We start from the raw sequence: 27,875 nt of genomic DNA, 5'->3' as shown, positions 1-27,875 counted from the left end.
ACCTTGCCCACTGCTTGGGTATGATCATATGGAATCTTATCCCTGAACCTGAGCTGCCGGGCCCTTGTCCTTACTCTTCAAGAAAACTATGTCTGTGTCAGTATCTTCCCCTCATTTCATGTTCTGTCAGGTCTTGGATTTAATTTACCCTTTTTTCTTTGGATGTGTCAACTTATTACAAGGTAATAAATTGGTTCTGAGTACTGGCCGAGAACATAAGACTACCATCAGAGACAAAAGAGCGTTATTACTGATGGCACAGCAAAAAGCCTGAGCACTTGCATTTTTACATCAGTTTCCCTTACCCCCAAGAACCAGGAGGCAATGCAGAGGCCCCAGATGGACACTGAGCACACAGTGGGTTCACATGGCATCTGAGGAATGCTGAATTTAGGGCATCTCCAGACTTTACTACTTATTTTAGTAAGTAGTAAGCAAGACTGCTCTTTATCTAATGTCCTGGGAGACACTAACGTCCCTTAAGATTGCTCGATACAAACCCAACTCTGAGAAATGGCCCAGGTAGAGGAGTCAAAGCTTTGCATTCTTAGCATACTGAGTAAGAACATGCAGGGATACTCAGGGGCCATGGCAGATTGCCTCTCCCAACACTGTTATGCTATTTCTAAGACTCATTTGTGTCTGCAACCATTATAGGAAAGTTTGATATAAAGGGCTTATGGATATTTGTGACCTATATACTTCCTAGGGATAGTGATTCTTTTTAAAAATTAATATGGTAAATGGCCCGAGAGTTTATAAATATATAATTATATAGATATCATTAGAATTAATAATAACAAATCATTTCTATTATTTCCATTTCAGTTTTAAATAATGTATGTTTTGGTATATAGTTATAGATTTAGAATAAAATATGGCAGAATGCCTACCTTACATTTATTTGTGCTATTTTTTATATATATATATATATATATATATATATATATATATAGTTATATAGTTACATAGTTATATAGTTATAATATTTCCAGGACAAAATTATACACAAACCTATAAATGAACAAAAAATATAATGAACATTCGGTAGACAGTTTTCTCCCCAAGTACCATGAGAGTAAATAGAAGTGCTAAGGACACAGAGAGAACAAAAATGCAAAGAGATTCATCAGGAAATGTGTAGGTTTGGGGAAAATATCTGGTCTCTTCAGTGTACCAGTGAGGACTGCTACAGGCAGTCCTATATTCACACTAAAGCCAAGAAAATACTTAGAATTTGGGAGTATTTTTGCCTTGATATGAGGCTGTAGCTTCAGAGGAAGCTGTTTTAGAGAAGTGGCAGAAGCAGGACAAAGATCAAGCCTCAGGACCGGGAAGCTACCCACTAGCTCAGTGACAATAACTGTGGTACCCCTAATATCACTAGACACAGGGCTGCAAAACACCATTATTAAGTACAGATTCTTACAGTGGCCCAGGAGCTGGATATTAGCAGCTGTAAGTGTGAGCAAAGAGAAAAAAACAAAACAAACAAACAAACAAAAACCAGCAAACACTCTTCTTTTTAAAATGAGCCCGCAAACAAAATATATGAAGAAATCTAATACTAAGACAGCTAACGATATCATCATTCAGATCATGAATTCATTCCTAGCAGAAGAGCATAAACAAAGCAAAAAGAAAAGCCACACAAAGAGAGAAGATATTTGCAAAACAAGCCAAGAATTAGTATCTAGAATATGTAAATAACTCCTACAGATCAGTGAGAAAAAGACAAATAGCTCAGTTGCAAAATGAGTAAACAATGCAAAAAAGCTCTTCACAGGAGAAGAAACAAATAGCCAACAAAGACATTCCACTTCAAGAAGGGAAATGAAAATTAAATCCATGGTTAAACACAATTGTATACCCATCATATTGGCAAAAGTTAACAAGTTTGACAAAATCAAGTGTGGAGAGGATGTGGGAAAACAAGAATTCTCAAACATTACTGGTGGGAATGTAAATTGGAGTAACTACTTGAGAGAACAATTTCAGCCCAGCACTTTCAGAAATTCTGGTACATGTACCAGGAGATGTGTAGGAGAAAATTCATCACAATATTGTTCGTAATAGTGAAAAATGAGAAACATGCTAAATATTCCCTTGGAGAATAAATATAAAAAATATTATTTTCATCGGACTGGACACTTTCTCCAGTGAAAATATATGAACCAAATCAATCTGGATATATCTCAAAAATATTGCTTCAAGTAAAAGGTGGGAAGTGATTCATGTAGGGCTACTTATACAAAGATTGAAAATGTAAAATAATGCTATGTAGTTTATGAATACATGTGTTTGTAAGAAATAAAATGTATCAAAACATTCATTGGAATGATAACCACCAGTTCTCCAAAGAGAGAAAAGGTAATAGAATTGGGGAAGGGCACAAAGGGAGTATTAACCATATACGCTATGTTTTATTTCTTAAAAATGAAAAATCTAAAGTGAAATATCGAAGTATTTCACTCACAACTTCCATATCATTGTTATTAAGATTAAATGAGTTTTCCTAAAAATAGGAGTTCATCTTAGCGAATTGGACGGACAAAAATGTGAGCTTAAGTGGCATTTTGAGTTGATTTGTTTCCCAGATTCATTTCAAGAGCTGTTCTCCAGGTCAGAGAGTTTTTTCATTCACTTTTACCCTTTCAGATATTATACTCCTTTTCATGTATTTGGAGAAAATCCAAATGTCATGATCATTTACATTACAGACGAAAGAAGCTCATGGTGTTAATAATTACAGGAAGATTAAGATGAGGAGTATTAGTACCTAACAACACAGCAACAATAAAAAACCAAAAACTGAAGATAGAAAGAAAAACAAACAAACAAACAAAAAACAAAAAACTGAAAAATGACATCTTATTCAATGTTTCAGAGACATTAAGAAATATTTTCACATTTCAGTGGCGTAATAGACCTCATCATATCAGAGTTCACGTCCTTTTAGTGATGAAATCAGGACTTTTTTGGTAACTTTAGCTCTCATTTCTGCTCAGTTCTTAAGACTCTACACTCTTTTGATCTATTATCTCTTTCGCTCTTATACTATTTCCTACCCAGTCAGAAATTATGAAAGCAGATTCCAAAACAGTCTTCACCTCAGGATCATGTTCTGTGTAGCCCTAAGAGATGATACTAAATTGTTAACTTCCAAATCATCCCAAAATTATTTGTTATAATAAACCTGAAAACTACAGAAGTCCTAATTTCAAGCAGTAGTGAGGAAATATTTAGACATTGTTTGCTTTTGTACTGAGGGGGTTTAGAGGAAACAAAGTAGCCCTATAACATGAGTCCCCACGGGTCATACAGTCTTCAGGGGGTTACCAAAATAACTTGCTGCCTCAAACTAGTATTTTCCTCTTTTCCACTGATACTAGAAATACTCTTCCGATTTTAGCTCAAAGAGTTGTCTGTCCCCTCTGTTCACTCTCAGAATTGAGTTTGCATACACTGGGCATTTAATAAATGCTTATTCATGAGACCAAAGAGGTTGAACTTGGTCCAAATGGATTATATTGTTTTTAGTCCCAGCATTCGTCCATAATATCCAATGTGTCTCTGTCCTTTGGAATAGGGGAACTGGCCTGATTATCATAGCTGACCTCTCCCCAGGGTACCAGCTAAATTCCTATTGGATATGTTCTTGTTGTACTATATCACCTTTATCTGTAGGTAGAGTATAGATATCTTTCTCAGTGTAAAAAAAATCAGAAAAAACATTATAACATCCCAAGTAATTTTCCTTTTACCCATTCCTAACCTTGGTTCTCTCCTTAATCATTAGCTGAACTGTGTATACTATGTTCAATCATATCTTTCTATCTACATGCCCTTTGTCGTGGGCCATTCTTGGTTCCACTTGACCACCTCTGTTTTGTTGCCTCCTCCACACTGGAAAACTGTCCATAGTAAAATTAGCAAATATTTACTGAGCATTTGCTTTGTGTACTGTTCTAAGTATCTACAAATATTACCTTTATCATTTCATATGCACGATAATCTGAGGTACCATTATTATTCCTGTTTTGCAGATGAGGAAATTAGAGGCACAGGAAGATACTTTTATTTAATATGTAAACGTTTTCTGTGGTTCTTCTGTGAAGAGCAAAGATGAAATCTATGTCAAAGAGCTTTGTAATAAGTAAAATACAAACATTTTATTCTTGCATGCTTTGTAACAAGGCTCAATGAATGTTGAATGAATGAATAATTATTACTGATATGTACAATGTTTTGTGTAGGTAGCATCCCCAGAATAAAGTGAAATGTAAACATGCCAAGCACTGTGTCTGTAACTCAGTAGCCACCCCCCAACATATTCTAGTTTCCTTCTCCTTCCCTTTTCCTCTAAATTTCAAAATCACGATTGTCTGATTGAATATGTTTAAAAGGTCATGATGAATTATTCTGTAATATTTGAAATGTTATGCTCAAAAAGGTCAACTCTTCTTTTTTTGGTATGAAGTACCACACAGGTTTGTTCTTCCTGGGCATTTTTTTCTTTTTTCAAAGAAAAGATGGCAAGAGATTTAGAGCAGGGTGCCCTCTTGAGGAAATTTTCGCACCTTCTCAAAAACTGGCATTGAGTGAAATGAGAAAATCCAGATAAAGGATGTCCACTGTGAATGAATTTCAGATAAGTGAAACATTAAAAAGTAAGAGTAACCAAACACTAGATATTTGAGAATTAGTATTCTTAACTGTTATGATCAAATTTAGCAACTGTAAATAAGAATTTTTAAATAAAACAGAAACCTCTAGAAGATACTTCATTTCTTCTTATTCACTCAGTCCTTCAAGTAATATTTATTAAGTACCTATTATGTGCCAGGAACCATGCCAAGCACAGTGGTCACTAAAACATTATCTCTGCCTTCATGATGTTTACTACTTGTGAGGGGCATCTCAGTGGAGAGAAACAAACAAATTATATGTAACTACAAGCTGGGGAAAGTACTGTGAAGGAAATGAAAGGGACTACAGTAAAGAAGAAAAAAGTAAGTTCTACATAGGGTGGTCAAGGAAAGCCTCTCTGAAAGGAAATAATTGAGCTGCATCCATTTGTTTTTCAGTCCATTCTAAGTTTTCCCATCTAGTATAGACAGGCTTATTATGGACCTTTTTCCTAGCCTTATTCTTCCTTATCTTACCCCAACCCTGGAGCTGAACTGAATCCTGCCTCTGCCTCCAGAGGCAAGCAGACAAGTATTCTTCTTTCTGTACCTCCCTGTTGCTCTAGCTAGTCCCCTTTGCCTTGGAGCCTCACATTCATCACAGTGGGGGGGCCTGCTTAATTAATAAATGTCTTCCTTACTAATACTGATAGCCCCTGATAATAGAACTCTAATGCATTGTAATTATAATACTTAAAGGCCACATTTCCAACAACATTAAAGGTGTAGAGGATCGCAGAAGAAGAAAAAGACAGGAACCCTGCCAGCCATTATGCTTTGAATAGAGAAAGAGAAGTAGGCATGAGATAGGCAGAGCTCTGTCATGCAGTGCAGTTTGTTCATGTTTACTTTGAAATATCTGTGATACCAAGTATATTGAAGGCTTCAATCAGAATTGGAAATATGGAACTAGATCTCAGGAAAGAGCTAAAAAGAACTCTTTTTCAAGGATTTCAAAGCTCACACAGACATACTATGTAATGGTTGACCCGAGTCCCCACCAATGTATTACTCCAGCCCTATAGCTAAACTTCTTTCTCCAAATGGGTTGATTCTGCTAGATTGGAGAGTTTAACTGATGTGAAGAGCATTGTCTGCAAATAGGTGGCCTACAGTGACTTCTGGGTCGCTGTTTATGTGACCATTTGACTCTGGGACCTGAATTTGAGGAAGCTGCTTATACTTTAGTTGTACCTGTAAATAGCTCTCTTCAAGAAAACTGATCACTTTTTCCTTATTAACCAGACATGTGAACAAAACATTTAACCTTTTTGAATTTCAGTTCCCTTGGGATTTCCCTGGTAGTCCAGTGGTTAAGACTCCGTGCTTTAACTGCCAAGGGCCTGGGTTCAATCCCTGGTCGGGGAACTAAGATCCCACAAGCCACATGGCATGGCCAAAAATAAAATATAAATAAACATATGAATCTCACTTCCCTCACCTATAAATTGGGGTTTAAAATCTCTGCTCATTATTATTATTATACTTTGAATATAAATAATATGTGCTATACTGGTCAAATTGTGCTAAAACGAATACATTCATACATTGTTGCTACTAGATAGCAATTTGGAAAATACACCAAAAATCATAAAATGCTCTAACACATTTGACCCAGTAATTTGGTTCTTGATAATTTATCCTGTGAAAAAAAACTATGTGAAAAATCAGGTACATTGTGTCATTTTCTATAAAAGAAAATATTGTAAACAATAATAGAATGGTTAAATAAAATGTCTTGCCTTAGCACAATGAAATATTGAACAGCCATTAAGTAAATTATATGCATGTAGAAAGCAGTTGGCAGGAAACATGAAAAAATAAAACAATTCATAGAATGTAGAATTATAAGCATTTCTTTGTTTTATTAATTTATCTGAATTAACAAATTATTCTAGCAGAATAATTAAAATGTTTTAAAAGATTTTAAAATTAAAAAAAAATTTTTGTCTCCAAACTAAATTTCTTCTACTGTCTCTTGTTTTTTATTTAGGGAAATTATCGTTTCATGAAACTCTTACTTACACGCAGAGCAAACTGGATGCAGAAGGATCTGGAAGAAATGACTCCTTTACACTTGACCACCCGACACAAGAGCCCTAAATGTTTGGCACTTCTGCTGAAGTTTATGGCACCAGGAGAAGTGGATACACAGGATAAAAACAAGGTAACGGACTGTCAAAATCGAAGACAAATAGAGCAGAAAGCAAACACTTTATTTTATGATGTGAGACCTCAAGGAAGAAGGCCTAAATTACCACTCATGCATGGTAGGACAATTCAGAGTCTCCACACACCCCAATAAAGTATTTCACTTAAATTCTGTCGTTTTATCCTCCCAGCAACCAGGTGTCATGGGTAGTATCATCTTTTTATATATGGGGAAACTGAAGCTCAAGAAGATTAAAATTCTGCCCAAGATCCAAGCGGCAAAACTAGAATTCAAACCCAGGCCTAACTCCAACTCAATATTTGACTACTAGTCAAGATAGCTTCTATAAGTAGTTAGATTTGTGGTGGCCAAATACCCTGAGTAATGTACTAAGTGCATAGTGCTTTAATGGCCTGAGCTTTGGGCATTCTTCTTGGATTTCAGTGCAGAAGCCATCACTTTTTCTTTGTCCATCAAATTACTTAAGTCCTCTATGCCTCAATTTTCTCATATGCAGAAAGGGGATAACAGGGTTATTGAAGATAAAGTGAGATGACATATATTGAAGTGTTTAGTACAATGCCCGCTGCATAGTATTTCCTGAATAAATATCAGCTATAAAATTATTATTATTAGTTTCATTTTGATTCTAACATCCGCTCTGGCATTGTTGCTAGGATTCATTATCTTCCCTGCTCTTAAGTTGTAACATATTGTACACATTGGTCATTGTTTTGATCGACACTCTGATCATTCTTTACAGGAAAAAAAGATGGTCTTTCATTAGACAAATGCAATCATCTTCTTCCTTTTCATCAGGCACTTAATCATAGAGTCTTGCTAACTCTAGCACTCCCATGTAACTAAAATTCTTATAATTAAGTCACTGGGTTTGTATTCAATAATCTTTTCATTTCCACAGTGCTCTTGTATGTGATTTTTAGATTTTGTTTAGTAGTCACTCACATAACCCAGAGTTCTAAAATCAACTTTAACTTTATTTTACAACTGTTGTAAATTAATATTTCTAACTCACAGCAGTTATAGTGCTAATATTTCAGTGAGAGTTCCCTGGCAGTCCAGTGGTTGGGAGTCTGCATTTTCACTGCTGAGGGCATGGGTTCAATCTTTGGTTGGAGAACTAGGATCCCGCAAACCTCATGGTGTGGCCAAAAAAATAAATAAATAAAAATAAATAAATATTTTACAGAAAAAAGCACTTTGATCAACCACAAAGACCCATTAATCACTTGAGAAGCTCCAACTCTCTTTGGGCTTCATGTCTTCCCTAATATATTCTATGAACTTCCTCCTGTCTTCTAGTCCCTGTATATTCTTCTGTTATTGAACAGGGTTGGAAGCTTGTTCAGTCAGACAGATGGAAAATGGATTTGCATAGTCCAGACAGACGCAGAGAAGAAAAGACAAGAGCCTAGAGCTATGAGTCTCAAACCATCTGAGGTGAAGGATCAGTTGCTTTTTTTATTTCTAATCTGTCACAGACAAATAATTTTATAGAATACATTAAAAATGAACAACAAAAAACCAAGCAACTCAATTAAAAAATTGGCAAAGAACTCAAATAGACATTTCTTCAAAGAAGATATGCAAATAGCCAATAAACACATGAAAAATGCTCGATATAACTAATGCAAATCAAATACAAGTCAAATCAAAAACCACAATGAGATAGCACTTCACACCATTTAGGATAGCTATTATCATGAAAAACAAAAATAACAAGTGTTGGTGAGGATGTGGAGAAATTGAACCCTTGTGCACTATTGGTAGAAATGTAAAATGGTGCAGCACTATGGAAAACAATATGACAATTCCTCAAAAAATTAAACGTAGAACTACTATATGATCCAGTAAATCTGCTTCTGGTATATAACCCAAAAGAATTGAAACCAGAAATGGAAACAGATATTTGTACATCCACGTTCATAGCAGCGTTACTCACAATAGCCAAAAGATGGAAACATCCCAGATGTCTATTGATGGATGGCTGGATAAAAAAGAAAAAAATGCAGTATATACATACAGTGGAATTATTCAGCCTTAAAAAGGAATGGAATTCTGACACATACTACAACGTGGATGAACTTTGAGGACGTTATGCCAAGTGACATAAGTTAGGCACAAAAAGACAAGTATTGTATGTCTCCACCTATGATGTACCTAGAGTAGTCAAATTCATAGAGACAGAAAGTAGAATGGTGGTTGCCAGTGGGCTGGGAGGAGATGGGAATGAGGAGTTATTATTAAAGGGGTATGGAGTTTCATTTTGGAAAGATGAAAATATTCTGGAGATGAATGGTGCTATTTGCACAACAATATGAATGCACTTAATGCTACTGAACACTACACTTAAAAACAGTTAAAATGGTAAATTTTCTGTTATGTACATTTTGTCACAGTAAAAAAAACAAAATATATATAAGAATTGTAGAAAAATAAAAAACAAAGATGTAAAAAAAAATACAATCCCAAACTTTTTGCTGTTAGGTTCAATAGGCATAATATGTTTCAGTAAATATGTTCAGAACAAATATAACATAGGAAAAGAAAAGAATTACAGAAATTGTACATGTTGTTTACTGAAAATGTGGTTATCGGCAATTAACTGCTATGATATTTGTGACTTGTTTGTTCTGTAGTTATCACTAAACAAAAAGTAATGAGTTAATAACTCTTTATGTATTAAAAAGATCATACACCATGATCAAGTGGGGTTTATCCCTGGGATGCAAGGATTCTTCAATATACGAAAATCAATCAACGTGATACAGCATATGAACAAATTGAAGGATAAAAACCATATGATAATCTCAATAGATGCAGAAAAAGCTTTTGACAAAATTCAACATCCATTTATGATAAAAACTCTCCAGAAAAATGGGCATAGAAGGAAATTACCTCAACATAATAAAAGCCATATATAAAAAACCAAAAGCCAACATCGTTCTCAATGGGGAAAACTGAAAGCATTCCCTCTAAGAACAGGAACAAGACAAGGCTGCCCACTCATCATTATTATTCAACATAGTTTTGGAAGTTTTAGCCACAGCAATCAGAGAAGAAAGAGAAATCAAAGGAATCCAAATTGAAAAAGAAGAAGTAAAATTGTCACTCTTTGCAGATGACATGATATTATACACAGAAAACCCTAAAGACTCTACCAGAAAACTGCTAGCACTAATCGATGAATTTAGTAAAGTAGCAGGGTACAAAATTAACGCACAGAAATCTCTTGCATTCCTATACACTAACAACGAAAGAGCAGACAGAGAAATTAAGGAAATGCTCCCATTCACCATTGCAACAAAAAGAATAAAATACCTAGGAATAAACCTGCCTAAGGAGACAAAAAATCTGTATGCAGAAAACTATAAGACACTGATGAAAGAAATCAAAGACGACACAAACAGATGGAGGGACATACCATGTTCTTGGATTGGAAGAAACAACATTGTGAAAATGACTGTACTACCCAAAGCAATTTATAGATTCAATGCAATCCCGATCAAATTACCAATGGCATTTTCCACAGAACTAGAGCAAGAAATCTTACGATTTGTATGGAAACGCAAAAGACCCCGAATAGCCAAAGCAATCTGGAGAAGGAAAAATGGAGTTGGTGGAATCAGGCTTCCTGACTTCAAACTATACTACAAGGCCACAGTGATCAAGACAGTATGGTACTGGCACAAAAATAGAAAGGAAGATCAATGGAACAGAATAGAGAACTCAGAGGTCAGCCCAAACGCATATGGGCACCTCATCTTTGACAAAGGAGGCACGGATATACAATGGAAAAAAGACAGCCTCTTCAATAAGTGGTGCTGGGAAAATTGGACAGCTACATGTCAAAGAATGCAATTAGAACACTTCCTAACACCATACACAAAAATAAACTCCAAATGGATTAAAGAGCTACATGTAAGGCCAGACACTATAAAACTCCTAGAGGAAAACATAGGCAGAACACTCTATGACATCCATCAAAGCAAGATCCTTGTGGACCCACCTCCTAGAATCATGGAAATAAAATCAAGAATAAACAAATGGGACCTAATGAAACTTAGAAGTTTTTCACAGTGAAAGAAATCATAAACAAGACAAGAAGACAACCCTCAGAATGGGAGAAAATACTTGCCTACAAAGCAATGGACAACGGATTAACCTCCAAAATATACAAGCAGCCCATGCAGCTTAATACCAAAAAAGCAAATAACCCAATCCACAAATGGGTGGAAGACCTCAATAGACATTTCTCCAAAGAAGACATACAGATGGCCAACACACACATGAAAAGATGCTCAACATCACTAATCATCAGAGAAATGCAAGTCAAAGCCACAATGAGATATCACCTCACACCGGTCAGAATGGCCATCATCAAAAAAATCTAGAAACAACAAATGTTGGAGAGGGTGTGGAGAAAAAGGAACTCTCCTGCACTGTTGGTGGGAATGTTAGTTGGTACAGCCACTATGGAAAACAGTTTGGAGGATTCCTGACAAAACTAAAAATAGAACTACCATGTGATCCAGTAATCCCACTCCTGGGCATATACCCAGAGAAAACCATAATCCCAAAAGAAACATGTACCATGATGTTTATTGCAGCACTATTTACAATAGCCAGGACATGGAAGCAACCTAAATGCCCATCAACAAATGAATGGATAAAGAAGAGGTGGTACATATATACAATGGAATATTACTCAGCTATAAAAAGGAATGAGATGGAGCTGTATGTAATGAGGTGGATAGACCTAGAGTCTGTCATACAGAGTGAAGTAAGTCAGAAAGAGAAAGACAAATATTGTATGCTAACTCACATATACGGAATCTAAAAATGGTACTGATGAACTCAGTGACAAGACAAGAACAAGGACACAGATGCAGAGAGTGGACTGCAGAACTCGAGGTTTGGGGGGTGAAGGGGAAGCTGAAACGAAGTGAAAGAGTAGCATAGACATATGTATATTACCAACTGTAAAATAGATAGCCAGTGGGAAGTTGTTGTATAACAAAGGGAGTTCAACTCGAGGATAGATGATGCCTTAGAGGACTGGGACGGGGAGGGTGGGGGGGAGTCGAGGGAGGGAGGGAATATGGGAATATGTGTATAAATACAGATGATTGAACGTGGTGTACCTCAAAAAAATAATAAATAAGTAAAATGAAAAAAAGAAAAAAAACATTAAAATAACTTAAAAAAAAAGAAAAAAGGAATGAAATGGAGCTCTTTGTAATGAGGTGGATAGACCTAGAGTCTGTCATACAGAGTGAAGTAAGCCAGAAAAAGAAAAACAAATACCATATGCTAACTCATATATATGGAATCTAAAAAAAAAACAAAAAAGGTACTGATAAACCCAGTGACAAAACAGGAATAAGGATGCAGGTGCAGAGAATGGACTGGAGGACACGAGGTTGGGGGGGGCGGTGGCAAAGGGGCAGCTGGGACGAAGTGAGAGAGTAGCATAGACATATTTACACTACCAGCTATAAAATAGATAGCTAGCGGGAAGTTGCTGTACAACAAAGGGAGATCAACTCGATGATGGGTGATGCCTTAGAGGACTGGAACGGGCAGGGTGGGAGGGAGTCGCGGGAGGGAGGGAATATGGGGATATGTGTATAAATACAGATGATTGACTTTGGTGTACCTCAAAAACTGGTACAAGAGTGTAAAACAATAATATTTCAATAAAGAGCTAAAATAAAATAAAATAAAATAAAATAAAAATAAATAAAATACAAAAGAAAAAATAATAACTCTTCATGTTCGATGCCTGTAGGTACACTTTGAATGAATACCACATATACCAACATTTTAAGTTTTTAATGTGACAAATGAGCTTGGTTCCTGCTGTTAAATGATCTAATTCTAGATTGGATTGATGACAATGCTATTTTCAAGGCAAAAGTATATCTAAACAGTTTCTATGTGTTTTCTTAATAGTTCTCCTAATAGAGAAATCAGTATGTTGATGAGAATGGCAGAAGAGATTTTAAAGCAACATCAGCAAATTCAGGATGTTCATTTTTAACATTTATCTAAAAATAAAATGTGTTGCTATATTTTCAAAATGTCTTAATAATTTATCCTGTAAAATTATAGTTAAATTTAAATTTATCCTTTGATATAAAAAATGGATTCTAGATCCATAATTTCCTATGTGTGGATCTTTTCTGATAGATAGATTAAAATTTAAAACCTATCAAATTCTTAAAGTGCTTAGTGCGATATCAGGATGATCAGTCGCTTTGTTGATAATTATTGATAAATTATTTGGCTGCTTTTTTTCTTTCTTAGTATTATCACTTATTAGTACTTGATAACCTAAATCCTTGTCAGATCCTGGAGTCAAGACTGCCTGGGTTTAAAAATCTCTATTCAGCCACTCGCTGCCTTCACGCCCTTGAGTGGATTTCTTATCTTCCTCATGCTGTTTCCTCATCAATCACATGCAAATTCAAGAGTACTGATCTCCCCGAGTTGTCCTGATACAGACTACAGACTACATGAGATAAAATATATAAAACTCCTAACGACAGTGCCTGTCACACAGTAAAAGCTTGGGGGAAGTCTGTTGTGTTGTCACTATTACTGTTATTATTATTCTGAGAATCTCTCAATTTTGCAGCAAACAGCTCTGCATTGGAGCGCCTACTACAATAACCCTGAGCACGTGAAGCTGCTCATCAAGCATGATTCTAACATTGGAATTCCTGATGTCGAAGGCAAGATCCCACTTCACTGGGCAGCCAACCACAAAGATCCAAGTGCTGTTCATACAGTGAGATGCATTCTGGTAGGTATAATGGATGGCCTTTCCAAAAAAAGAAATTATATTATGAAATATCCAATATATGCAAAAGCATTTATATGACACACAAGCAAATTACTGTTTTTTTAATTTTTATGTTATATTGGAGTATAGTTGATTAACAATGTTGTGTTCGTTTCAGGTGTACAGCACAGTGATTCAGTTATACATATACAAGTATCTATTATTTTTCAAATTCTTTTCCCATTTAGATTATTACAGAATATTAAGCAGAATTCCCTGTGCTATACAGTAGCCCCTTGTTGGTTATCTATTTTAAATACAGCAGCAAATTATGAAGCAAAAAAGTACAAACATGTGAGCTCATCACAAAGAAATAGAACATTTTAATAATGCTATTTAAGACTGCACAGAAGTTTCCTGTGTGCCAGTTTCTGAAGGCCTCTCTCCCTGTGCCATGCTCATTCTTATCCCCATCAACTACTTTTCTGAGTTTATATTTATCATCCCTGACCTCGTTTTATACGTGTTCATATTTGTTAAATAGTGAAAAGATATAAGTGCATATTTACATAATACACATAAGATACAAAGAATAAGGAAACAACAGATACTCATGTACTCATCACTGAGTTGAGGAGCCAAGTACATCACCATTACCATTGAAGTTCCCTGGGTACCTCCCAGTACCATTCTTTTCTCCCCTTTCTCAGAGGCAGCCACTATCCTCAGTTTTGTGCTTATCATCCCACTGGTTTTCATTATAGTTTTCCCAAATATGTTTGTATCCCTAAACAATACATTGTTTAGTTTTTAACATTTTTGAATTTTATATTCATAGAATCATACTGTATGTATCCTTCTGCAGCATCCTTCTCTCTCTCTCGATGTTAGGCTGGTGATTTTATCTGTGTTGCTGTGTGTAGCTGTAATACATTACTTTCTGCTGTATAGTATTCCATTTTATGAAGATTAAATGACACACATTATCCAGTCTGTTTTTGACAGATGTTTGGAGCTGTTCCAGTTTTTTTGCTGTTTACAACAGTGCTGGTTTTAACTTTTTAAAAAAGCATATCTAGGGTATATATTTTACTGGTTGTTGCAGGTATATAGAAATGCAATTGATAGTTTGGGCCATTAATTATATATCTAACCAACTTGCTATACTTTCTTACTAATTTTGAATATTTATCAGTAGGTTCTTTGAGGTTTTCTAATCACTCCTCCCCAAATTCCAACTTACATGCTATGGTAGTCAAATATTTAGCCCTATTTGCTTATAACATACAAATTAGGTTTTAAAAGATATTACTGTTTGGTTTTTTTTTTAATCTCTTTATTGGAATATAATTGCTTTATACTTTTGTACCAGCTTTTGAGGTACACCAAAGTGAATCAGCTGTATTTATACATATATCCCCATATCCCCTCCCTCCTATGATATTACTGTTTAATTTTATACAATGATAATTTATTTCTACTTGCATGTTAACTAATTCCTTTGCTCTGCATTTCTTCTTGAATCTCAAAGTTTCTTTCTAAATTTATTCTTACTTCCTGAAATATAATTCTTAGAACTTCTGTTAGTATATATCTATGGTGGTAAACTCAGATTTTAATTGTTAAGAATGTCTGCATTTCTACCATGCTCTTGAATATATAGTTTTCCTGTATACACAATTCTAGGTAGTTACTTTTCTCAGCTCTTTCAGACTGTTATTTTGCTGCTTTCTGCCTTTCATCTGCCTCTTGAAGAGTCTGTTATTAGTCTAATTGTCATCCCTTTGTAGATTATAGCTTTTCTCTCAGGCTGCTTTTTTTTATTTTTATTTATTTATTTTTTTGCAACACCATGTGGCATACAGGATCTTAGTTCCCTAACCAGGGATGGAACCCATGCCCCCTGCAGTGGAAGCTCAGAGTGTTAACCACTGGACTGCCAGGGAATTCCCTTAAAATTTTCTATATGGCATTCTACAGTTTTACTACAGTGTGTCTAGCTGTGCCCCTCCCTTTTTTTTTTTCCTGTTTAGTATTCATTCTGATTATTGCATCTCAGTTCTGGAAAGTATATAGCCACTATCTCTTTAAATATTGCCTCTCTTTCATTATGTTAACTCCTGCTTATAGGGTCTCCAATAATACATATTTTAGACCTTTCCATTTTACTTTCTATGTCTCTTAACCTCTCTTTTACATTTCTGTCATCTTGTCTCTCTCTGCTACATTCTGGATAATTACATCAGATCTGCCTTCCAGTTTGCAAAGTCTTTCCTCAGTGAGCCCAGTCTCTTGTTTACCCTCTTCATTTAGTCTTCAATCTTAGTGATTATATTTTCACTTCTAAAAGTTCTACTTGCTTCTTTTTCAGATCTGCCTGATCATTTTGAGAGTTTTTGCTCCTTGCTCACCTTTTATTTCATTTTTTATTTTCTTGCATGTTTCATGGATAGTTATTTTATATTCTTTTTGTGTTAATTCCAAGATCTGAAGTCTTTGGAGGATGATTCTTGCTCATAATATCTTATTTCCTCACAGATTTGGCTCTTTTTTCCCCCTTGTAAATGCATCTACGTCCTTGGGACACTCAAGGGCCTAGAATACCATTTGGTAATATTCTACTTCTTTTTTTGAAATGTTTATAATAACCTTTCATACTCTTTTTTGTAAAATAGGCTGACTGTATAGATAGCTCTAAATCTGGGATGGCCCTTCAGAGCGTTCTTAAATTGGGACAGGAGGGCTTGGCTTTGGATATAAACTGATGTGAGAAGGGACCTGACAGTGGGTAAGGTAACTGTCTTTAGCCAAAGCAATTCCAGAAGGCTGACAGTAGAAGGTCATCTGCTGGCAGTACTTGCAGCAGCTGAGGAAGTAGGTCCTTTAGTCTTGAAGGGGGTGCCTAAGCAATGCATTATAACTGCTGCAAAGATCCAGTAGAAAAATGAATAAATGCTGTGAACTGTCAATTTAAACTGAATATCCGGTAAACATATGATAAAAAAATCTCAACCTCATTCATAAAAGAAATACAAATTAAAACATCAATGAAATGCTTTCATACCTATAAGGGGAAAAATATTGTAAGTTTAGTAATACCAAGTGGTTAATTTGTGCCAGCATGTGGGGAAATAAAAGCTTTTACACATTGTCATGAATGTGTTAATTAGTATAACCATTGAAAGAGCAGTTTGACAATACCTAGCTGAAGATGCAGATATCCTTCAACCCACCAATTTCCCTTCTAGGTGTCTGGGCTAGAGAAAAGTCACACATGTGCCACACACAGACATGTAAAGGAAGCGTGTTCATTGCAGCATTATTGTTAATAGGGGAAAAAACATAAATAACCTAAATATCCCTCAGTAGGAGAATGGATAACAAAATTGTGGTTTAAAAATGGACTAGTATCATCATAGATACCCAAATGTATTGTGTTGAAGTAAAAAATTCAAAAATATAAGTTTGAAAGAAAAAATTCAGGGATATACATCATATAATACATAAGTATAAATATTGAAAACACACATACAAAATTTATCTATTGTTTATGGATGTATACATATGAAGCAAAAATACAAAACATATGGCTTTAACTAAATCCATAAGAGAGAAAAAAGCACAAAGCACATTAGGCAAAATGTTGATTCCTATTTAATCTATTGATAGATGGTACATGTTGTTTATTGTACCTTCTCTGTACTTTTTATAAATATGAAAATTAATTTTTAAAGATTTAGACTGCATAGTTTTTTTCTGAATTTTATCACTTCTGCTGAGAGAGAATATATAGGTTTCAAAAAATGCTCAGTTAATGCTTACGTCAAATGTGATTTATTGAGGATTCCATGTATGTCTGAAGTTTCTGGTTCCTTAAAAATAGGATGCTGCTCCAACAGAGTCTTTACTGAACTGGCAAGACTATGAGGGTCGAACACCTCTGCACTTTGCAGTCGCTGATGGGAACGTGACAGTGGTTGATGTCTTGACCTCATATGAAAGCTGCAATATAACATCTTACGATAACTTATTTCGAACTCCACTTCACTGGGCAGCTTTATTAGGTGAGTCGAATGTGAAACCAAGGATCAACAGTAGGAGGAATTGCATGAGTATAGGAAATTTTCCATGGCTTCTCTTCCCCTGTCAGCTCCACCAATTGTTTTAATTTTTAATTGATATGTGGCACTTTATACCTAAATCCCTCTATTGTATGCTTAAATTTTAGCAATATAAATGTATTCTCTGTTATATATTAAATTCAACATCATGTCTTTTCATTTTTATTATAAAAGTATTGCACATTCATTGGCAAATGTAAATATAAAATAGTCTTCACATTCAATGCCTTTGCTTTTTTGGAGAAGGGTTTTAATTTTATATTTGAGCTAATACTATGATACTTGATTTTATTTTCTTCATATTTCCTGATATGCCTTTTACTTAACCTTTTTTGGGAATCACTTTTTAGATGAGAGAGTATATATGTATGTTTGTCTGATATTTGGCAATCTGAGAGTCTTTTTCTTTTAGTGAAGGAGTTTTATCCATTAATAGTCATTGTTATAAGTTGTATAATTCGATCTTTTTTCTGTTACTCTGCTCTTTGAGTATTATTTTTGTTTTGGGGGTTTTTTCCCCTTAATTTGTTTTTTTTTCCCCCAGTTCCTTTGTTTTCTGTCTTGTGGTGTATAGATTACATTTGTTGTTGTTTGGTTTTGAACCACCTAATGTTTTAGGATGGTTTTTAGGTTTTACTAGTAGTTACTTTTAAGTTTATTAGAACTTTTTTAAGCCTAAGTCAGAGTCAAGAGTGAAACTGCATCTATTGATTCCCATCTATGTAAAATGAGGAATTTAGCACACTCTCATATCACTCTTTGAATATTGTTAATAAAATCTGATAGTAATTATTCATTAACATTAATAATGATAATAAACCATTATTATTGTGGATTTCATTTTTAAATTACATGTTATCTCTTTTTTAAATGATTCTTACATTTGCATTCAGTTTTATAGTCAGATTTATAATTATTATTTAGACTTCATTTCAATGTGCAGTTTCATCCCTTTTGCTCTGCATTCTAGAAGGACTTTACAAAGTTGTCTCTACAGCACTAAACTGACTTATTGTTCCATAAATTCTGCTTTCTTTCTTCCTCTCACAGATTGTATTTTAGGTTATATTTTGATTTCCTTCTCTCATCCATATTTCTTTTTATCTCAGCTTTTTACCTCCTTTCATTACCTTTTCATTTTAGATTATCTTCTTCTTAGGATATTCTGTTTCATTTCATAGAAGCCATCTCTTTGCAAAAGTCAAGGATGCCAAACAGTTGCCTGAAATTTTCCTCTGGATCCTTCTCTAGATCATTTTCTGAGGTATGCTCTTCTTTCTGATAGTGTTCCTTTTTCCCTGTCCTAGAGTATGTTTTCATATAGCCTATTCTGAATTTTTCTCTTTTTCTTTCAAACAAGATGAGAGGTATTTAGATTGACTATGTGGCACAGACTGCCTTTGATGCTACTTTTGCCCATTCATGCTGTGGAGAACTCCATCTCAAACCGTAGCTGGCCAGGCAGATGAGCACAACTCCCACTCAAGTCCCTTTTTCCTGCCTGGTTTTCATGCAGTGTGTTCTTGCTCTGCTAATGTGGCATCTTCTTCATTGCCTCATTCTGTGTGCACTGAAGCAATGGCATGTATTGAAATGCAGGTTTCCTAAATATACTATTACCAGACTTGTTTATTCTTTGATCCTTTCTACAGTTCTTCGCTTGTGGAGACCACATCCACATCCTCCAAAATGTGCTGCAGAGCATGTTTTTCTACCGCCACCTCATCATTCCTGCCCACTGTTTTCTGGGATTTGATATCACTGCCTAGATGTTAAAAAACTGGGGGAGGGAGGTTAGAGGGAATGGATAGAAGGCCTCAGAGTTCACAGAGATTCTATTATAGGTTGTGCTCCTGAATAGCAGAAGAGAAGAGCCATGCAGTTCTGATTGGTTGTGCAATGGAACCTGGAGACTAGGGACACTGATGCCTGAGAGGGTCTGGCTTCTAACATGCCTTCCTCCCCACTCCCCTTTTTAAAAAAATTTTTTGGCAGCACCACAGCATGCAGGATCTTAGTTCCCCCTCCAGGTATCAAACCTGTGCCCCCTGCATTGGAAGTGCAGAGTCTTAACCACTGCACTGCCAGGGAAGTCCCCTTCCTTCCCTTTTTATGGACGGTTTTATAAGGTGAAGTCAGGGAATGCAGTGAGCTGATACCTAATATAGTTTTTTCACAATCTGGCAATTATAGTTATTTCCTTCCTGATTGAAGCATTAAGTTTTTAGTGTTGTAAGTTTTTGCCATTGTGCTAAATAATCATAGTATTTTCGTGAGAAGTTAGAAGAGGCTGCACTGGGAGCCACTATTTAGAAACCTTTGTGAATGCTGGCTTATGTGCTAGTGACTTTTCTTACCCTTTCCTTTAAAGAAATTATAAATGAATCAGTCTTTTTATGTGACAACTACCTTGTGTCTGCTTTCAGGACACGCACAGATTGTCCATCTCCTTTTAGAAAGAAATAAGTCTGGAACCATCCCATCTGACAGCCAAGGAGCAACACCCTTGCACTATGCAGCTCAGAGTAACTTTGCTGTAAGTAAACCACGACAATTACATTTTTTTAAATTAAATTTTTATTTGGATATAATTGTACATTCATATGCAGTTGTAAGAAATAAAACAGCAAGATCCCTTCATTCAGTTTACCCCGATGATAACATCTTGCAAAAGTATAATATAATGTCATAAACTGGAAATTGACGTTGATATAATCCACTGACCTTATTCAGATTTCATACTGTTACGTGTACTCATTTGTGTGTTTGTGTAGCAGTTATTTTTTAACAGCTGCCCATACTGTTCACTCTGTGATTCAGGTGATAGTCTGAATTTTTATAAAGTTCTTAGTCACATGTGAAGTTTTAAAGAATTTTTATTTTAACTGTTCTGTGTAACATTTTGCTTTACCGTAAGTGTACTTAATCTTTCTGTTAATTGTAAGGCACTAAGGACCGCTTAATGTTCAGCAGTGTGTAATTGTCCTCAAGGCCGGGGGCAAGGCTTTAGAACTAGACAGACCTTGGCTAGAATCCTGACTGTGCTATTTGCTAGCTGTGTGACCTTCTGTAAGTTCTTAACTTCTCTGAGTCTTAGTTTCTTCATATGTAAAATGAAGATAATTATACCTTTCCTTTCAGGATTATTACAAGGATTAGAGAAAGTTTATGACCAGTACCTAGTGTAATACTTGGCATAGAACAGGTACTCAAGAAATAGAATGCATTATTGTTATTTGTGCTAATAATTCTGTATATTGTACATCTGAGAAAGCAAAACAATGAATTATTGATATATCTAGAGATATTATGAATATTTCTTTCCTTACTGCCCTTCATAGTTTACAACGCACTTTCTCATCCATTATATCACTCATTCCCACCAGCAATATGATAATGCCTAGGCTGTTTCAGCTTCCTGAGTATGAGTGGCCGCTAAGAACTAGAGAAGCATCCAAAGAAGCACACGTTAAAGCAGTCACAGTGCCTTTTGCTGCCTTCTACATGGGTGTGCGTAGTGAAACACTTGGTTTCATTAAATTAAGAGAATATCATCAGCATTGTATAATTCCATCTTCCTGACCTCCCCAAATGTACTGTTGAATATACTGAATGCTTGGATTATTAAAATATCTTATTTTCCCACCCTTCTTTCTCTCTGGTACCAAGAGCAACTATAGCTATAGTCCTCCTTCCTGGCATTTCTAAAAAATCTATTCTACTTATCACCTAGAGTTTTGGTAAACCATTATCTTCTGTTATCTCCCAAGATCTCAGAAAAATGCAAAGTATTGTGAGGAGTTCATTCTTATTACAAATAGATAAGGAATTCAATTGGCCCAGTCTAGTCAATCTATGGAAATCAGAATTCAATCCATATTTCAACAGAGGCCTATGAAAAGACATGTTATCCCTATTTACAGATGAAGAAACTAAGATTCCAGGGGACTAAATGATTTGCCCAAGATCTTGAACCCAAATCTTAGACTCCAAATTTAACATATGTTCAGAAACCCAGTAATTAAGTAACTGTGCTAATGGAAGTAAGAAAGAATGCTAGAACATTATAGATATTTATTCAGAGAAACACTTGCTTTAGATAATCTTCCAATTACAGAAATAGTCTTTTTTAATAATTATGCAAACTTTCTAAACTCAATTTCAAGTCTCTTGATCTCCTTGGACTCTATTAACTCACAAGAGATTGTAATTCTCTTTTTAAAAAACACCACCACCACCAACAACAAAAACCCCATAAAACCCTTGAAAACATTCGTCATTAAGAAAACATACTCAGCAAAGAAATGTTTGCAAATTATTAAAAGAAACCCAAGAAGTCACCAGCATTTAAAATTTTTATTTCTTTATTCAAATCTACTTAATAAGCACATACACTAGTTCCTAGGAACACTAAGCTGTAATACCTTAGTAGCTCAACAACTAGTTTTAAGACTAGAAAACAGTGTGTGTTACAGTGGAAATAGTGCAGTGATTTAACCCTGGATTCTACTCCAGTAACTGCTACCAAAGCTAATATGACCTTGAGCCTAAATTTCATCTGTAAAATGAGGAGCTGGACTAGATGAGCCCTTAAATTTTTTCTTGCTCTAAAATATTGAGCATCAACATTTAAAATATTTTTGGCCAACTCACATCCTCCAGAAACTGTTTTTTCTGAAACTATTTTATTTCTACTCAAGCAAAAGTTTCTGTGATCTTCCTAAAAGTTTATAAACACTGAGTTTTTAGGAAAGATGCAATTTTAAATGCTATGAATATTAACCCCCATTAAAATTGTCAAGCACTATTAGAATTATTAAGGATCCTAATTTTTGTATGATTCCACATAGGGGACCTTGAATATAGGAATTGCTGAATAAATATTTGTTTGGATGAACTGAACACTGCATTTTTCAGTTACCACCCATCATTATATGATAAATGCATTAACTATTTTTGTAAAAATAGTAACAAAACACACAGTGAGAGTATGTATTAGCCTTCTCTGTAGTTTTTAAACTTAATTGAGAATCATCATTCTCAATTATTAGAATGTTGAATAAGGGAGTTAAGTTATATTTTTCAGGTGCTATGAAAACTAAAACCAAGATATAAGGACAGAAGATTGTTACTTTCACTGAAATTATAATTTTGTTATTCATAAAAAGATAATTTAATTCAAAAGTAGAGGAAAAAATACTTTGCTTCTTAGTGGAAGTCACATATAACACTGGCTTTATTACCATAGATAATGCCACTCTCTTGTCTCAAATTTTTAAATGAAGTTTTCTTACAGGAAACAGTTAAAGTGTTTCTAAAACATCCTTCAGTAAAAGACGATTCAGACCTTGAAGGAAGAACATCCTTTATGTGGGCTGCTGGGAAAGGCAGTGATGATGTCCTTAGGACTATGCTGAGTTTAAAATCTGACATTGACATTAACATGGCAGACAAATATGGAGGTACAGGTAAGAACATATTCAGTTTGCTTCCATTCAAAGTGTAGATGGTGCTACAAAATTTGCAAAATAGTAAGTTGAAACCATTGTCCCTAATCTAATGTTGTTTGATTTTCATCTTCACTTTTTAAGTTTAGGTTGCCAGGATATCACTGTAACAGCTTTATTTCTTTCCAAGTATTACGGCTAAAATTAGCCTATGTCTCTATCAAGTGAATCTTGGCATTTGATTTCCAAGTCTTGTTGCTCCTTAGACATGATTGCAAGAACTCTTCTGATCATATACCTTTGTGTAAAAAAGCATGAACCTGGGCTTCCCTGGTAGCACAGTGGTTAAGAATCCGCCTGCCAATGCAGGGGACACGGGTTCGATCCCTGGTCTGGGAAGATCCCACATGCTGCAGAGCAACTAAGCCCATGCGCCACAACTACTGAGCCCATGTACTACAACCACTGAAGCCCACATGTCTAGAGCCTGTGCTCCGCAACAGGAGAAGCCACCACAATGAGAAGCCTGTGCACCACAATGAAGAGTAGACCCCGCTCACCACAACTAGAGAAAGCCAGTGCACAGTAACGAAGACCTAACGCAACCAATAAATAAAAATAAAATAAATAAATTTATTTAAAAAAAGCATGAACCTGCTTTTTAAAACTATGCATACTTAGTAGTTACTAACTATATTTTCAAAATTTAGAATTATATTTTAAAGAATGCACACATCTAAGTATGTTCTCACCAGTCTCATTTAATATGCTCTTTTCTCAGTTTTGAACAGCATTGCTGCATCCTGAGTCTCCCATTTCAGAGTTAACCTCCCATGGCTCTAGAAGCTTCAAAGCTTCAAAAGCTCTTACTAGGTACTTCCTTTAATCTCTTTTTCTAATAAGAGAGCCCTCTAACTATGTGTTGATTACTAAGAGAAGTACAAATTTTTTAACACTCATTGTCACCTTGACGGTCTCTTCCTTGTGTGCTTCAGTCAGCCCTCCATATCCGAGGGTTTTGCATCTGCAGATATGGAAGGCTGACTTGTACTCATTGTACTGCACCATCTTGTATAAGGGTCTTGAGCATCTTCAGATTTTGTTATCTGTAGAGGCTGCTGGAACCAATCCCCCACGGATATCAAGGGACACTTATATATCCAAATTGCAAATCGGAAAGAGAAAGAAAAATCACACAACAGCACGGTAACACTGAACAGAATAAAACCTCAGCTGTGAGCGTCTCAATGTTTTGTTTTCTTATTTGTAGAAACATACTAGGGCTGTTTGCACCTACTTGTTATCCTGGATGAGATCTTTCTTGACTACCGAAACTACTGATGTAGCACTTGGGGGACAGAGGGGAATGGAGTTGCTACACCTGGTGTCCCCCTCCCTATACCTAGGCCATCATACCTTCTAATTTTTTAAGAAGAATTTTTAGGTAATATCAATTTTGATAAAGACTTGAACTTTCAAAAGTATTGAATATTTCTTTATCAAAGCTTCACGGTAGACCTTAAGCTTCTTAAGGAGCATTGTACACACACAGGACATTGAGTTTATAAATGATCTGAATATTTAATTTTTTTGTCAGACTTGTATTAGTACACAGTCTTTATCACTAGCATCGCTCTTTAACTTCTAATGTATTTTAATAAAGTATGGGCTAGGATGCTTGCATTGTCTTAACCAAAGCTGTCTTTCTGATGTGCATCCTGGTTGGGGTCGAGACATAAATTCTCCTCAAATTTATTCATTCCTTGGGCTCTTTATCCTAAGGAGATTTTGTTATATGTCAGAGATACCTTCCTGACATTTCTCTTCCATGCAAGTGAGTTTCTCTCCATCATCCCTCTATAGGGATTTGTTTTCCCCTAATTAAAAATAAGTTCTTATCAATAGCAATATATGGGTATTATTAGGATCTTGATTCAGATAAATCAACTAAAAAAATTTTAAAGCTATCAGGAAAATGTGAGCATTGTCTGGATATTTGATATTACAAAACTTTTGTTAATATTTTTAGGTATGAAAATAGGCCTGTCTTTTCTTTGCATTGCTGGAGCTGGGGTTCTGCAAACCACATTCCCTCTTTGCCAGCAGGGGAGTCAGCCCGTAGTGGGCAGTACAGGGAGACTGGAAATCTGGAAGAGGAACATGGGATTCCATCTTCCTGTTTGCTTCCTATTCTTGTTTTTCTTTCCTGTTCCTGTCAGCATTACCCTAGTAAGTCTTATTCAGCAGAGCACTGATAGCTTGTTCCAAGGGCAACAGTTAATTTCACTTGGCAGTTTTTCCAGCATTCACAGGACCAGCCAAAGAGCACCCTCCTCAGAGATACCAGCAGCAGCCAAGCTGAGCCGCTCCTCAGAGGTCTGTTTCAGCCCTGCAGGGTGCCTCTTCTAAGCTTTTAAAGTTTTAATATTTCCATCCTCTTCTTTTTGTTCCCTCAATCTTAGAACTGCTAGCTGTTTTCTGCATTTACTGCCTCTGTGATACCTTAGTGTTCCCTTTTTGCTTTTTCAGTTCTCCAGTACAAAGGTAGCAATTCTTCATATTGAATTCTCTCTGCTAAAGTATCTGAGAGTTACTCTGACTGCTACAGTGTTTGTGTTTAAAAAAAGAATCCTTGTCTTTCATACATACTAAAATAGTCACAAACAGCAGCATATGACTCTAGAATTTTCTTCACAACAATCAGAAGTGGGGAATGGATAGCAGTTAGATGAAAAAAGATTAGCCAACACATACTTGTTGAAGCTGGGTGACAACAATACCGAGTTCACTGCACTGTTGCCTTTACTTTTGAATATATTTGAAATTTTCCATAGCATAAAGTCATTGAAAATAATTTTCAAAGCTCCTGTGTAAACTTGTGGTACTTTTTCAAAGAGGAAGCAACAATAGTAGTCTAAGATTGTTTTAAAATAAATGAAAATAGTCAGAAATGGGAGTTTCTTTTAATAAGATCATTAATTCTATCTTTTGCTTAATTGAAACTTTGTTTTTTAAAAATTTGACATTGTTATTTGTCTGAAAAGTATCTATTGCATACTTGATGCCACATTACACAATTATAGAACTTCAAAATTAAAAAGGACCTTAAAATTAAATCTAGTCCAGGATTTTCCAAACCATGTTCTTCAGAACAACACGTTCCTATAGAGGTACCTGAAGTGTTGCTGAGGGGGTAGATGATTAAGTGGATAACCCTCTACCACTACTTTAGTCAGAACTACTCAACTCTTAACTATTATATATGTTAAATATTTTATAGAATTTCATCTCGGAGGGAAAAAAAGCATTCTTATGCTCTTAAATGTGAAAATCACTGAACTATCACAGATATATCATGCCTTAATCTGCCTTATAACATTCTCACCAATGTTTTTCACCAAAGGCATGTCCCCAGTGTCTTTCAACCTCTGGTTGAACAGCTCTAATGTAGAGAACCCATTACTTCCATCTTAATCTCCCTCTATCAGGATGCACTTCCTCATACTGAGCCAAAATTTGTCAAACTGAATGTTCCACTGTGTGTTGTCTTCCACATGACACACTTCAGGTATTCGAAGTCTCTCATACCCATCTGACTCTTGTCTAGGCCAAACTAACATTCAGCCATTTCCGTCAGGCTTTTCAAACTCAAGTATGTGTAAGAATTACTAGGGGTGTTCCCAGACTATATAGAGATCCTACACTAAATCTTGTCAACATATCCTGTTGACTTCACCTCCAAAATATATTCTAAATCTTTGTGCTTCTCTCCATCTCCACTCCTGTCACCCTGGTTCAAGCCACCGCTATTTTCACCCAGTCTACTGTGCTAGTATTAACTGGTCTCCCTACTTACACTCTAATTTACTATAACGCATTCTCAAAACATTCTCAAATGTATAGTATAAAAGTATACTATACTATACTTTACTATAGTATACTCTACTTTACTATACTATACTATATAGTATACTATACTATTTTGTATCATATACAAAAATGTTTTGTATAGTATAATTTGCTATAATGCATTCTCAAAACATTCTCAAAACTAGAGTGATCTGTTGAAATCATAAATCACTTACCTATGTAAAGCCCTTCAGTGTCTTCCATCTCTCTGACCTGCGTGGCCATTTATGGTCTGGCCTTTTCTACCTTTCTGACTTACCTCACTCTTACTCATTGTGCTGCAGCTTATTTGCCTTCCTTAAACACATAGATTCATTCCTGTCCTTGTACTCACTGTTCTCTTTGTCCGGGCTACTCTCCCTTGAGATCTCTGCTCTGCTATCTCTTTTTTATGATTTACTCTCAACTTAAATGTCAGCGCCTTAGGAAGGCTTTCCCTAACCACCAATCAAAAGTAACCCCCCGTGGGGCTTCCTAGGTGGCGCAGTGGTTAAGAATCCGCCTGCCAATGCAGAGGTCACGGGTTTGATCCCAGCTCCAGGAAGATCCCACATGCCGCGGAGCAACTAAGCCCGTGTGCCCAAAAAAAAAAAAAAAGTAACCCCCCGTCACTCTACATATCAAAATACTTTTTACTTCTATCATTATACCATCCATCATCATCTAATACTTAAATGTTATTAATTTGGGATTTTTTTGTTTTGTTTCGTTTCTTCTGTAAGAATGTAACCTCAGCTATTTTGTTCCCTG

The 27,875-nt window shown here is 35.6% G+C and overlaps 1 protein-coding gene across 11 annotated transcripts in view; it reads left to right on the top strand.

Moving 5' to 3' along the window:
- INVS (inversin) overlaps nucleotides 1-27,875 on the top strand; it is a 188,419-nt gene that overhangs the window by 61,844 nt on the left and 98,700 nt on the right. For all 11 annotated transcript variants that reach the window (XM_057720191.1, XM_057720193.1, XM_057720190.1 and 8 more), the window contains 5 exons: nucleotides 6,682-6,855; nucleotides 13,502-13,669; nucleotides 17,532-17,712; nucleotides 20,196-20,305; nucleotides 23,066-23,237. In XM_057720191.1, coding sequence (XP_057576174.1) covers nucleotides 6,682-6,855; nucleotides 13,502-13,669; nucleotides 17,532-17,712; nucleotides 20,196-20,305; nucleotides 23,066-23,237 — 805 coding nt within the window. The remainder of the gene's footprint in view (nucleotides 1-6,681; nucleotides 6,856-13,501; nucleotides 13,670-17,531; nucleotides 17,713-20,195; nucleotides 20,306-23,065; nucleotides 23,238-27,875) is intronic.

Source organism: Hippopotamus amphibius, chromosome 2, assembly GCF_030028045.1.
Source record: "Hippopotamus amphibius kiboko isolate mHipAmp2 chromosome 2, mHipAmp2.hap2, whole genome shotgun sequence".
Taxonomy (NCBI): domain Eukaryota; kingdom Metazoa; phylum Chordata; class Mammalia; order Artiodactyla; family Hippopotamidae; genus Hippopotamus; species Hippopotamus amphibius.
Note: the sequence above shows the minus strand (reverse complement) of the source record. Positions and strands in the feature narration are given on the sequence as shown.